The sequence below is a fragment of the Paramisgurnus dabryanus genome, chromosome 19 (genome assembly GCF_030506205.2).
Source record: "Paramisgurnus dabryanus chromosome 19, PD_genome_1.1, whole genome shotgun sequence".
NCBI lineage: Eukaryota > Metazoa > Chordata > Actinopteri > Cypriniformes > Cobitidae > Paramisgurnus > Paramisgurnus dabryanus.
In genome coordinates, this window is record NC_133355.1 from 25396905 (window position 1) to 25409502 (window position 12598).

At 36.0% G+C, this 12598-nt stretch overlaps 1 protein-coding gene across 1 annotated transcript; it reads right to left on the reverse strand.

Annotated features, from left to right (window-relative positions):
• Nucleotides 1–6735: 6735 nt before the first annotated feature.
• Nucleotides 6736–9810, reverse strand: irx1b (iroquois homeobox 1b). The gene is made up of 4 exons (XM_065282447.1): nucleotides 9439–9810; nucleotides 7870–8860; nucleotides 7634–7706; nucleotides 6736–7054 (listed from the first exon to the last, which is right to left on the reverse strand). The coding sequence occupies exons 1-4, from the start codon at nucleotides 9682–9684 to the stop codon at nucleotides 7009–7011; spliced, it is 1356 nt and encodes a 451-aa protein (XP_065138519.1). The 5' UTR covers nucleotides 9685–9810; the 3' UTR covers nucleotides 6736–7008.
• Between the last annotated feature and the right edge of the window lie 2788 nt (nucleotides 9811–12598).

Genomic DNA, 12598 nt, shown 5'->3' on the forward strand with positions numbered 1-12598 from the left:
TACCAAACCAATTGAATTGCACTGATGGCCAGTTTAATTTAAATGTTATCTATTCTGCAGCCTTTGGACCACACTAACAATACACTGTCAGAAAAAAAGGTACAAAACTGTACCTTTTTTGTCGCTGTGGCGGTACCCCAAGGTACCGTTTTGTACAATTACAGGTATATAAACATAATAAAATGTTGTACCTTTTCAGGTACTTTATTGTTGCTTAAGGATCTATTTTGTACCTTTAAAGGTACAGTTAACTGTTTTGTACCCCTAAAATTTAACTGGTACAAAATTGTTCCTTAAGGTACACAATTGGCCCTTAGGGTATAATATTGTACCCCATAAGGTACAACATTTTAATGTGTTGTATACCCATAAAGGTACAAAAAGGTACCATTTAGGGTACCACCCCAGCGACAGAAAAAGGAACAACTTTGTACCTTTTTTCTGACAGTGTACATTCACACTGGGCATATGCATTAATGCTTCCCATTTCACTTTTAATGGGTGAGGTCATGCGTTGCCGAACTGAATTGTGGATCCGTCGGTGCCCCGTCACTTCCGTTGCTCGCCATAGATATGTATAAAGGCTAGATGTGTTACGGCGGAGTCTCTAACGTCATCACCTGGCGGCCATCTTACCACAGGGCGCTCGCTCACTCTTAGCATTGTGTTTAATGGTGCAGATCCTTTTAAATGACCAATTTTCAAACGGTTTGGTTTCTTACAAACGTTATTAACCTGGCTAATTAATTCTGGATGCTTAAACATGTTTCATAAATTTTTTTTTTTAGTTTAAGTATGCAGTGTCATAGGTACATCTTTGACATTTGTAACAAACCGGTAGAAGCAAGTTATGGTCATTTAAAAGTACATGCATCATTAAAACACAATGCTACGAGTGAGCGAGCACCCAGTGGTAAGATGGCTGCCAAATGCGGATGTTCCACTGGCCAGCAGCTTGGTCGAGACATCTAGCCTTTATATATATCCATGTTGCTTGCGGTAGAAGTTGAACATTTCTCAACTTTTCAAGCGACATGCGTGTGCCAGCCAATCATATCGCCTTATGCAAATAACCTAGGCAGAGCCGGCCAATTACGTTTATGGAATACCGGAGCATGTGTTGCGGCCATGGTGATTGGCTGTTGGCCACGCTTCAGACAAGCCTTCCGTCAAGCGTTAACGCTTTCGCCCCGTGTGAATGCACCATAAGGAATTGGCTAACAGTGCATTTAATGATGAAGATTTTTTCACTGCTTTGAAACCGACAACACATGAAGTGTGTTCCCGTGTGACACGTTCTCTGCTATTTGTAGCTCTCTATCAAGACTAAGACCTTGTTCACACTGTCAGTCCAAATCTGATTTGGGTGCATATTCAATTTGACAGACTCACTGTCCATATTGTGTATCACAACTGTTCAGATCTGATCTGTGCGTCCTGTAGCGTTCTGCTGTTTTCCGGATTATCTGCACTCTTTCTATGGCAATGACGTCGCTCTGGCATGACAGTCTGCCTCGACGTCTGACATGTTTACATTTTACGTGACGCAACAGCATGACGTAACCGGAAAGCTACACAAATGCGATCAAGGGCGGTCAGACTGAAATGGATTTCTGGATTTTTTGAGGTTTTATAACTTTGAGTAGCATGTTGCATTTAGGTAGTAGGCTTATAGTTTGCTAAATAAATACAATTAAATACAAACAGTTGTAAAGCAGGATAAAACCTTGTATGTGGTTCATTCACTTCATGTTTTTAGAGATGAAAAGCTTAAACAAGAGTCTCTAGTTTTTATTCTTCCTGTTACTTTTACTTTTTTAATACTCAAGTACAATTTTAATGTGGTACTTTTTACTTTTACTCAAGTATGATTCTGGCCAGATACTTTTACTTTTAATTGAGTAAAATTTACACTCAGTACTTGTACTTTCACTTGAGTAAAATTTTTGAGTACTTTTTACACCTCTGCCCTAAAGATTACTAAACATTCTTACCGTCACTGAGGTGAATACAATCCACATGACACGCAGAAACATAACTCGTCTGTCAATTCCTCCAAAAAACAGCGGGAGGCGCACTTGCGAGTTTATATTTATTTCAGACAGAAATCATTTGAATTAGTTTATTGCGAAATTGGGACAAATAACGGACAGCAGCCTATCGCTTTGTGACAGCGCAACATGAGAATTTTAAATTCATGTAGTATTTTAATTTGAATAAAAACCAGGGGACCCCCCTAATTTATATTTGTGTGGTTTATGGGGGGTCCTTCGAGGCTTATAGCAGGTCCGGGACCCCCCCAGAGCCCCTTCAATTCGAACACTGGTATTCATTCATTTGCGTTTCTGTTGCTCAACAAATAGATTGTTGTTTTCGCAGCAAGAAAGTTGATCAAATGTAATAGTACACCACGAATTCCTGTTTAGATCACAAGGTGGCGCCATTTTCCTTCACAAATCTTCATTTTCTGATTATGCTTTATGTTCCCTAAAGAGAAATATGGCCAAGTGTCAAAGCTTGTTACTGATTCTTGTTTATGAATTTAACCATTAAGTGCTGTCTTAAGCTTTTGGCTGTATGTTCTTTAATTAGCAGTTTGATGCCCTTAAATATAATTCACAATAAAACAAACAAATAATCTAGCACAAACTCAACACACAAACAATTAGTCAGAATGTACAAACAAAAAAATATTATAAAATAATAAACAAATCAAGTAACAAATAATCAAATTGAATTCATTATCTGGTGGTTTCCCAGACAGGGTATAGATTAAGCCAGGACTAGGTCTTATTTATAATATAATAGGAAATGTATAAGCAAATGTTTTTTTACAAACATACCAAAAAAAATCATTTGTGGTGTGTATCTTGAGAAAAAACAATGGCACGGTTGCAGGCTATTTTCAGTTAAGTTCAAATATACATTTTAGTCTAGGACTAGACCTAAACATTATCCAGGAAACCACCCCCATAATAGTCCATAAGATTTATATGAGGCATTACTTTTGAAATCTGATACAAAGATTCAAAGAATGAAAAACACATAAAATATATTAAATATAAAAAGTATTGAATATTAATCTACTTTTCAGAGTGAATACAAATAATTACCAACTATTTCCATTAGTCAAATAAGATAAACTAATGTATTACGCAATTGTCAAACACTTTTATTCAAAGCGACTTACAGAGTTTTACAAGACATATTTTATCATTATGTGTGTGTTCACTGTTCAAACCCCCTTAGCATTGCTAGTGCAACTCTCTACCACTGAGCTATACAGGAACATTGATGTGATGCACATGGAAATATCAAGATTATAGCTCACATGGAGACCCATGCAATGCACACGCCTGACTATAAACTTTATTTAACAGGATAAAAGCATGTGGTGATGGGGATCAGATACTCTTCTCTTTTGGATTTTAATCCTGCCTTAGTTTCAGATTCTCTAGGGTTTTGGTCTATTAGGTTAACCTTAAGTTAACCAGGTTAGGCCTGTAGATGATACGCCACCATCACCTCAAACCTTTATCTGAGAGACTGCACTTTATAAAGACTGATTGCTATTTTTCAAACTAATTACAAATGCAAGGTCATTTTTATGTTGGTTGAGAAAACTATACCCATTTTAAACATCCAAACACCACACACTACCTTCTGCTTATTTCTGCACTATTTTATTCAGTTATTCATTTTTAACCTCCCTCCATCTCACTGTCCTTCACACCTTCTGGGTATAATTCATTTCACAAAGTCTAAACCTAGCCTTTCAAACAGACGACCATTTCATGTCTTATCAGGAGTAGGCCACAAAGGCCCTGGCAGGACTAGCACCATTAGCATTAGCATAGCACAGAAATACCTTAACATGAATGACATCTTCTTTAGTGCTATTGCTTTGATTGACACATCACCTGACCAGGTGGGCCAAAAGATAGGAATATTTATTTACATTGCAGTCTTGCATGAAAATGCAAGAATCAATCATAAAAGGAGAGTAATATACAGGATGTGGATTTGACTATTTGAACACACATTTAAAAGGATTTCAAATACATTTCTTCATTTTTATAAAATCTACCATGTACCATATGCTTTTGCATTTGGAAACTACAAAATGGTTACAGTTAATGGTATTTATGGTATTCTTTAATTGTACAGTGCACAATAACCACATCCGACCATATATTGTAGCCTATAATATATATATATATATATATATATAATAAAAAAATATAAAGTTATTTTAGTTAGCCTAATATTTTTCGCACACCACTGAACAAAAATTCGCCATATTGTTATTATTAGCCTTCTTTTCAAACAATTTCGCCTTTCTTTAAAAAAAAAACAATAGTTTTAAAGGTAAAACATAAAAAAACAAATATTTTAGAACAAGCGATTTTATTAAAGCATTAAAGATTAAAATAGCACCACAGTTTTGTTTTTTTCGTTTATTTAATTGCCTCGACTTCTAAAAAAAAAATTTTTCATTACACAAATAACTGCACTTCTGTGTATGGGGGTGATGATGAATAAACGTAAACACAATTTTGTGGTTTAATGGATCTAGTTTATTTCCCACAATTACTTCACAAGCGCTCCGTGTTTGGCCTTTGCTTAACCTTTGGGTTTGAACTTCGGTCAAAAAATTTTTTTAACTTCACGCTGAGCACGTGTTTTGAGAAGTATGGGTTTTGCTGACATCTTGTATCTCTAAAAACTTTAAAAATGTCACATTAGTGATTGGAAATCATGCATTTGATTATGGACATCATAAATCAGTGTGTTTGTCAGACTCTGAGAATGTGACCCGGTCCAGATGTGCCTTTGTCGCTGACTTACTCCAAAGCACTGTTACATATGTGACAGAGCAAACAGAACATAAACACTTCCAAACAATGAAAATTAATTCACATCTACACGTAAACCTCTGAACCGCTTTTTCTTTTTGCCCTGTGCGGTGGTTTATTTTTCTAAAGGTTTGCGGTAGGTCGTCACTTACAAAGTCCAGCGAAATGTCTCCGTTGTTCACGCTTGCATGACTAACAATTTATATTACAGGCCTATGGTGCATTAATAACACAACTAAACATTTTGTTATATAATGCTTAACAGATCATTTGTCTGGGTAGCCTAAAAAGTCTTTAAATTGTTTTCACATTTATTTTCAAAACAGCCTATATTCATTTTTAAATTATGTTACGCGACTTAAGAATAAAAGCTGTTGACAGATGTTATCAAATCATATGGCATAGTACAATACATTAATATACTATATCGGGCTCGTTGGATCCCAAAACAAACTTTTGTTGAATGAATAGCCCCTTTGTCCTGTTATTGATACCCCACCAAGGTCTTATAGTTCAGGTGAAGCTCTGTCTCCTTTTTACAGGCCTTTATATTCTACTTATCACTGACATAATCTCCATGCACACCCCACTCTCCTCCGAGTATTACACGCATGCTGCGCGCTGGCATTTGAACAGCTGCGATCCATATTCCTCTGTCTCCATATTTCAGTCAGCTGTCGAGGTTGTGTAAGGAGAGCTTTCGCCTTCTGTTGAAACCGCGGTATGAACTCGCATAAACAATTTAATCGTACAATTTAAACTACTCTTCTCTCTCTCCCTCTCTCTCTCTCTCTCTCTCTCTCTCTCTCTCTCTCTCTCTCTCTCTCTCTCTCTCTCTCTCTCTCTCTCTCTCTCTCTCTGAACAAAAGTGGGTAGTTTAATATTGTTTTTGCTTTATTAAAAGATTTTGACAGGTTTAGTGCGTATTCATACTGTGATTTTACATTATCAATTTTTTTTTTTTTAAAGGGTACTGCTGTCCTAGGGTCCTAGTATGTACCATTAGGCACATGAATTTGGTACCAAATTGTGTCTTTAAAATATTGGTATCTTTGAGGGACTAATATGCACCCTTTGGTACCATATGTACTTCTGTGGTATATGAACTAGGTGCAAAGCTGTATGCCAACTTTTTGAAAGGGTACAGCCCCTGTGACAGCTGGGGTACATATTTCGAACATTTTTACTAAGAAACAAAAGCAACAAAAATATAATGACTTTAATGTGTAAATAACCGTGTATAATATAATAATTTAATAAAAAAAAACTTTTTTTAATATATATTTGTCTGTATCTTAGATAATTAATTGTTAATTGTAGATAATAAAAAATTAATAATAGCATTGATTAATTCTGTGTTTGTGATATGTTAAAAAATAAAAAAGATATTTTGCACGTCGTCAGCTTTCTTTAGATTTCAGTTTCATTTGTTTTGCATTACAAATAAATTATAGACACTACAATAAACAACCGCCTATAGGTGTCGCAATTGCCTTTCGATGACGCTTAATTCGGAAGATAAATGATGAAGAGTTTCAGCAGCACCCTGATAATTTCAGTCATCATCAGTGTACCACTGTCTTTGCCGATTTAATATATTTTAAAATTATCTTAAAATAATTTAAGTGTTTAATGTCGGTAATTCGTTAAAATATCGTTTTCAAAATGGTGTAGTTTAAATAACATAAACTGTATTTAAAAATAGATGAGAGAACATTTATGTTGATTTATAATTGGTTAAAATCAACCACTTAACATATTTTAGTAGTGAAATATAAAACTTTTTTTATGGATTTAAGCTTCGCAATGGGCAAAAGTAGTGGCTTTGTGTAAATAACACAATTAATTTAATTAACGATAACTGATTTGAGAAACACAATTAATCTCATTTGCTTTATTACACAAAAATATATCATTTCACATTTTCTGACAAATAATTCTTATTTACTCTGTAAAAGAAACGCAGGCGAGATACACGGTAAACTCAAACATGCTGAAATGAAATTAAATGAAAGTACAAAAATTATATTGCAGGATAAAAGCGTATTAAGAAATATATTTATTTGGTCTGTTTGATGATGTAAATCTTGTTGTTCTGTTGTCCTTTATTTTAAATTCGTTAAATAATTTATTTTTTAGATAAGTTCTGTGTTCATGAAATAGTCTTCAGAGCGCGTTGTGATGTTTCATGATGAGATCTGTATGAATAGAAAAAAAGGCAGAAATTAGAGAAAATTAATCAACACAGAACTAAACGAATGAAATTAATTATGGCATACAAAATCTAATATAGTTTGTGCAAACTACATTTGTGTACTTGAGCAAACTAAATTATCTCCGTTAACACTTTAAATAACTAAGTTAAAAACAAACAACATAAACAGATCTAAGTTCATGTATGTACTTATAGGACTATTTAATAAAGCTATTATCAATCAACTGTATAAGCTTATAATTTTAACGTTTATTTAACATTTTAAAAAGGCTATTATTTATTAATAAACTAATAATACACAATAATGAACATTATTAAAAAATATATATTTTTTTAACTGAAAATAGTTGCTCTAAAGTGACCCATATTCTTATATTTATATATATATATATATATATATATATATATATATATATATATATATATATATATATATATATATATATATATATATATATATATGGTGTATTTAAATATGTTTGCTATTCGTAATGCAAATAATAATTTGATTTAATCCAAACTAGTGCTGGGTAACAAAACATAACGTGTGGGTATAATTTACCTGTCATGGATGACTGGAAATGGTGGTCTGGATGCACGTGTTGGAGATTCAATTCTCTGAATGTTCTCTTGATCTATTCAAAAGAAATTAGAAAAATGAATTTAATGATTTTAATTTAATTAAAATTATTACAAGATTAAAATGATTTGTGGCAAAGCACAGCGCGACCAAAATGCCACTGACCATATGACACAAAATAAATTACTATCTTGAAAACTACACTGGATAGTACTAACCATTATGTTTGGCACAAAAACTGTCTGATGAGTTTTCACTGTCAGCCTCCAGACAAGGAGACCCAGGGGCAGACGATGGCTTCTTTTCGGGATTCGTAACTGGGCTGTGGTTTGGAAAGAGACTGTTTTGACTCAAAAGTGAGCGCACACCCATCAGAGAGTTTGCACTAAGAAAAGCTGCGTTCGCCCAGTTGTGTAGTTTCCCAATCTGGCAAGTATAAATCCCGTTAGTAGAGAGGAAAGCTGGATGGGTAGATTGTGAGGCCCTGAGGCCTGCGTGCGTTGAGGGGACGCTGCATGTTTTCTGCGTATTATCGGGACTTGTCGCCGTCTCCGCCAAAGACCAGATTTTAGGTTTGCTGTTTCCAGGCCTTTGACAGGCTGGTGCACCAGGAGAAACCTCACCGGCGCTTTTTAATACCACACTCTGTTCTTTATTACTACTTGGCACAGGACTGTCCGTGTTTTTAAGTGCTGATGTTGATAATATCCTTGGTGTTTCCACATTTTCGCGTTGGTCACCCAATGCCTCTTTTTCAATTGCCTTGTTTTGATCTCCTCTGGGTTCCTCAGCATTGTCAATATCGATTGTCTCCAGATCGATCTCTTCATCGTCTTCATTTTTGTCCGCGTCGTCCTCATTGTCACTGTCGAAGATGCGTCCATCTCTGTCCTCTGCGCTGCGACCCCAGGTTACCTTATTCTCCTTTTTGAGCCTCCTGCGCGCATTGGCGAACCAGGTGGACACCTGCGTAAGGGTCATTTTAGTAATGATGGCCAGCATGATCTTCTCACCCTTTGTGGGATACGGGTTCTTTTTATGTTCATGCAGCCATGCCTTTAGAGTGCTGGTGGTCTCTCTGGTTGCGCTTTTGGCCCTTGACGGATCTCCGTACTGGTACTGGCCATATGGGTAGAAACCGGGTGTAGTATGGACTGCAAATCCTGGTGGGTGAGCTCCGGGGTTATCCTTAAGCTCATATTGCGATCCCTAGGGAATGAAAAAACAACAACCGTGAAGGAAAAGTTTTAGTACCCACTGAAGTATGTTTAATAAAGCAGTCAATGAACTGTGGAAAGTCCTTTCTTTTGACTTTCCAACTGGTTTAACTGGGAGGAAATTCAGCAGTTAATTTGATAAACATTAGCTTGTCTATAAATATAACATTGGGGCATTTGATTCTGAATAACTAATATTAAAAACAAACATTACAATTATTTATCAAGTCTTACTAGAGTACCAGAAAATAAAAACAAAGCATGATGCTATGATTTTTCCAAACATTTTTGCAAAGTATAGAAAGAAATGCAATGGTTTAAATTATTTATAATTGTTTCACTGTTAGATTAAAATATTTTAATTGATACACTTTTTCAGATTATTCTGTGACTTTAGGTAATTTCAAATATTTTAGATTTTTACTAAAAATTTTTTAGATTCATTTTTTTCTCAATGCTCTTTCAACAAAGACTTAATTCAAACAGTTTGGTTTAAACTTAAATAAATTCTCAAGATTGCACACTTATAAGGGCTGTAAAAGATTTATAATATATAAAACTGGATCTTACCATCTGAGAGAGCAGTGCCAGCTCGGCACTGTTGTAAGGTAAGAATGCGCTATAGTTTTGCACGGTCCACGGATTGGCGTACATGCCCAGCATCGGCGTGATAGCAGCCGCTGTAGTCGCGGCATTTGCGCTGCTCTCGGAGCTTCCCTCGCGTGGAGACGTGGGCATGACACCCGTGCGCTCGCCTCCGAACACCTCCTGGGAGGCGTTTAAAAACTGTGGGTAACCCAGTTGAGGAAACGACATGTCCAACTCCAGAGAAACTCTGACAGAGATTTATACAAGAGATGAGCAATCCACTCGTGACAGCGCGTTTCAAAATCACAGTAATAACTCTCGCACGATGCGCGGCTCTCGTGATGTGTCTCCCCTCCGGACCTCTCTCAATTTGAAGTTGACGGCTTGATTGGCATGCTACTTAAGCGCGAGGCCCCTCCTATCAGGGGCCACGCGATAAGTAGACTGCAGTGTGTATTATTGTGTGTTTGTGTGGCAGTATAAACTATGTGCTTAAGGTGCAAGGTTCGTTCGCGTAAAAGTGTTTAATATGACAACAAATATCTAAAACTGTAAACTTTAATGCAAAACCAACATTGGTGTATGTTGTTTTTAAACAAAATATTTGTAGGTTGTTAAACAAAATATTTGTAGGTTTTTTGACAGCCCGAAATTCCTCCAAATAGCAACTCAATAAAAATAATAAAAAATAACACCCCTTTATCATTATTTTAGTTAGTTAAATATTTTTCAAACAAAATTCCTTGATTTCAAGTACCAATTATTAAGAATAACACAACAAAAACAAGATTGTTTTTTTATGTAATTATTTACCTTTTTTCATTATTTTTTAATTTTCTTGAACTATTTTCTTAAGCTTTTGTTAACCACTGTTTGCATGATTAAATGCATTTAACTGATTTGTTTAATTATGCAATGCAATACAGTATCTCCAATTTTGTATTAAGCATTTTTGCGCATTACTTTTGCCAAATCAGTCCACACATGCACTGCTCATAAGTTTATGCAGCCCGTTTCCAGTATGTGAATCGGCTTCTGCGTTTGCAAACGGTGATAATGGAGTGTAATGGTGAATTGATGGAGCGCAGAGAATCATCATCATCATCATCACTCCCTCCCTTGGAGCGCGCGCGCGCACACACAAGCGTTCACACGGCTCTCAGTAATGTCCAACAGGGAAACAAACGATCCCGTTTATGGTAATTTGCACATTAGCATCACACAGGTTGTCCCGTGATAAGGTGACAGGTTAATGAAATGCTCCATTCACAGGAGCCATTTGATCCCTCTGAGAGGTTGTGATAAGGAGCCAACCAGAGAAGCCTGCAATTAAAATCACAGCCTATCTCTCTATCCCAGTATATTTTCTCTCTCCTCCTCTCATCCACTGCTGGTAATGAGGGCTAACACCCCTGTCTGCGCTAATCCTCCCCCTGGGTGCACCTTGCTATCAGATGTTAGCTTTGTAATTATTTATCCAAAAAGTCATAATTTTATGCGCGAGCAGCAAATGAGTTTGGCGGGCTGGTTAGTCGATTCTCCTCGTGTCCTGTGAAGCGAAGAGCCGCTTTTAATGATTTAATTACAGCTGTTAGCCCTCCATTAGCCAGTCAGGATTTTTGTGCACGTTTTTATCTGTTCTTGTAGGTTTGTTGATAAAGCACCGTGCTGGCAACGGAACTTTATGGGTTCAGTTCCCAGTGACCATCTTCTTTGTAAAGCATCTACCACGTGCATAAATGTTGTACCAAATCTATGAAAGTGCACCTGACGAAAAATGCACAAAAACATGTTTTGCTTTAAAAACAAGTCAGCAGGTTTCTACTTAAAGTCATGCGTGCCTTGGTTAAAATATAAATGGATAATATATGATGTGTATGTTTTTGTGTGCTTGTTTGGAGACATAATGTCCTTCCAATGTAGGACAACCTGACTTTTACTGCATTGTAAAGACAACTGTATTGTCAATAGGGTTCATTATCATGCTAAATAATGCTTTAAAGGGATAGTTCACCAAAAAAAGGAAAATTCTGTCATCATTTACACACTCTTATGTTGTTACAAACGTGTATATATTATTCATTGTTCTGATGAACATGAAGGAAGAAAACTAAATGGGGTTTGCGAATTTTTAAATTTTGGTTGAAGTATCCCTTTAACAAAAATGCAGAACAGTTTCTGTGTTTGTTTTTATTGACTGTATTATTATTATTATTGACTGATATGTTTACTTTTTGGGATAAAGTAAGGGGATATTAAATGTTAACTCAATATAAATGATGGCAATTTTTTGTAATGACAGGAATATACCAGCATGTGGTAGATGTGTGTGTACGTGTTAAAGTAAGAGTTTATGTTTATAATATCTGTGACAGTTCATAACACTGCACAGGATGTGGTACATTTTCTCACCAGCAAATTATACACAGACATTAAAGGGTCCATATGGCTGGTGTCATTTCAGTGAAAGATGCCCAATGCAAAACCTAAAGCTTATCATCATATAAATGAAACTACTTTCAATGCGTTATTCATTTTAACTTTGTGGGCATCAAAAATCCATGGCAGCCTTAAAACGGTTCATTGATTTGTTCCCGTTTCGCTTTCACCTGCAGCTATGAGATTTGATATAAGATTTATATTCTGTATATGGTTATTTTTCAAAGATATGGGTAGACACTGCGCAGTTACAGTAAACACAATGGTCAATGTGAGTCTGCTGTGTATTAAGTACGTAGTGCAAGTATGGATGTCTATTGCTTTTGTTTATTTAACCTGGAAGTCATATCAGTTTATAAGCTATTAGAAAGATCACTTTTTTATGACTCCTCGTGATGTGTATAAAGCAACTTAACAGAACATAAATTGTTTTTAAATTACTACAAATGTTGTCGCCTTTAATTTTTTCTAAAGCCATGTTAAGCGTTTGTATCCAAAATTGGATTGAAGTCCTGTGTTTCTCCCCCCAACTGTGAACGTTGGCACAGCACGGTTTAAATATGAAGGGTCTGACCCTGATTGTCATCTTTCACTTCATCTCCATCTGCCTCTGTATCTGATTTGATGACACGGGGGACCGTGGCTCATTTTGCAGTCCATTAACTGAGGGCAAGACTCAGATTCCCATGGGTACCAGCGATCC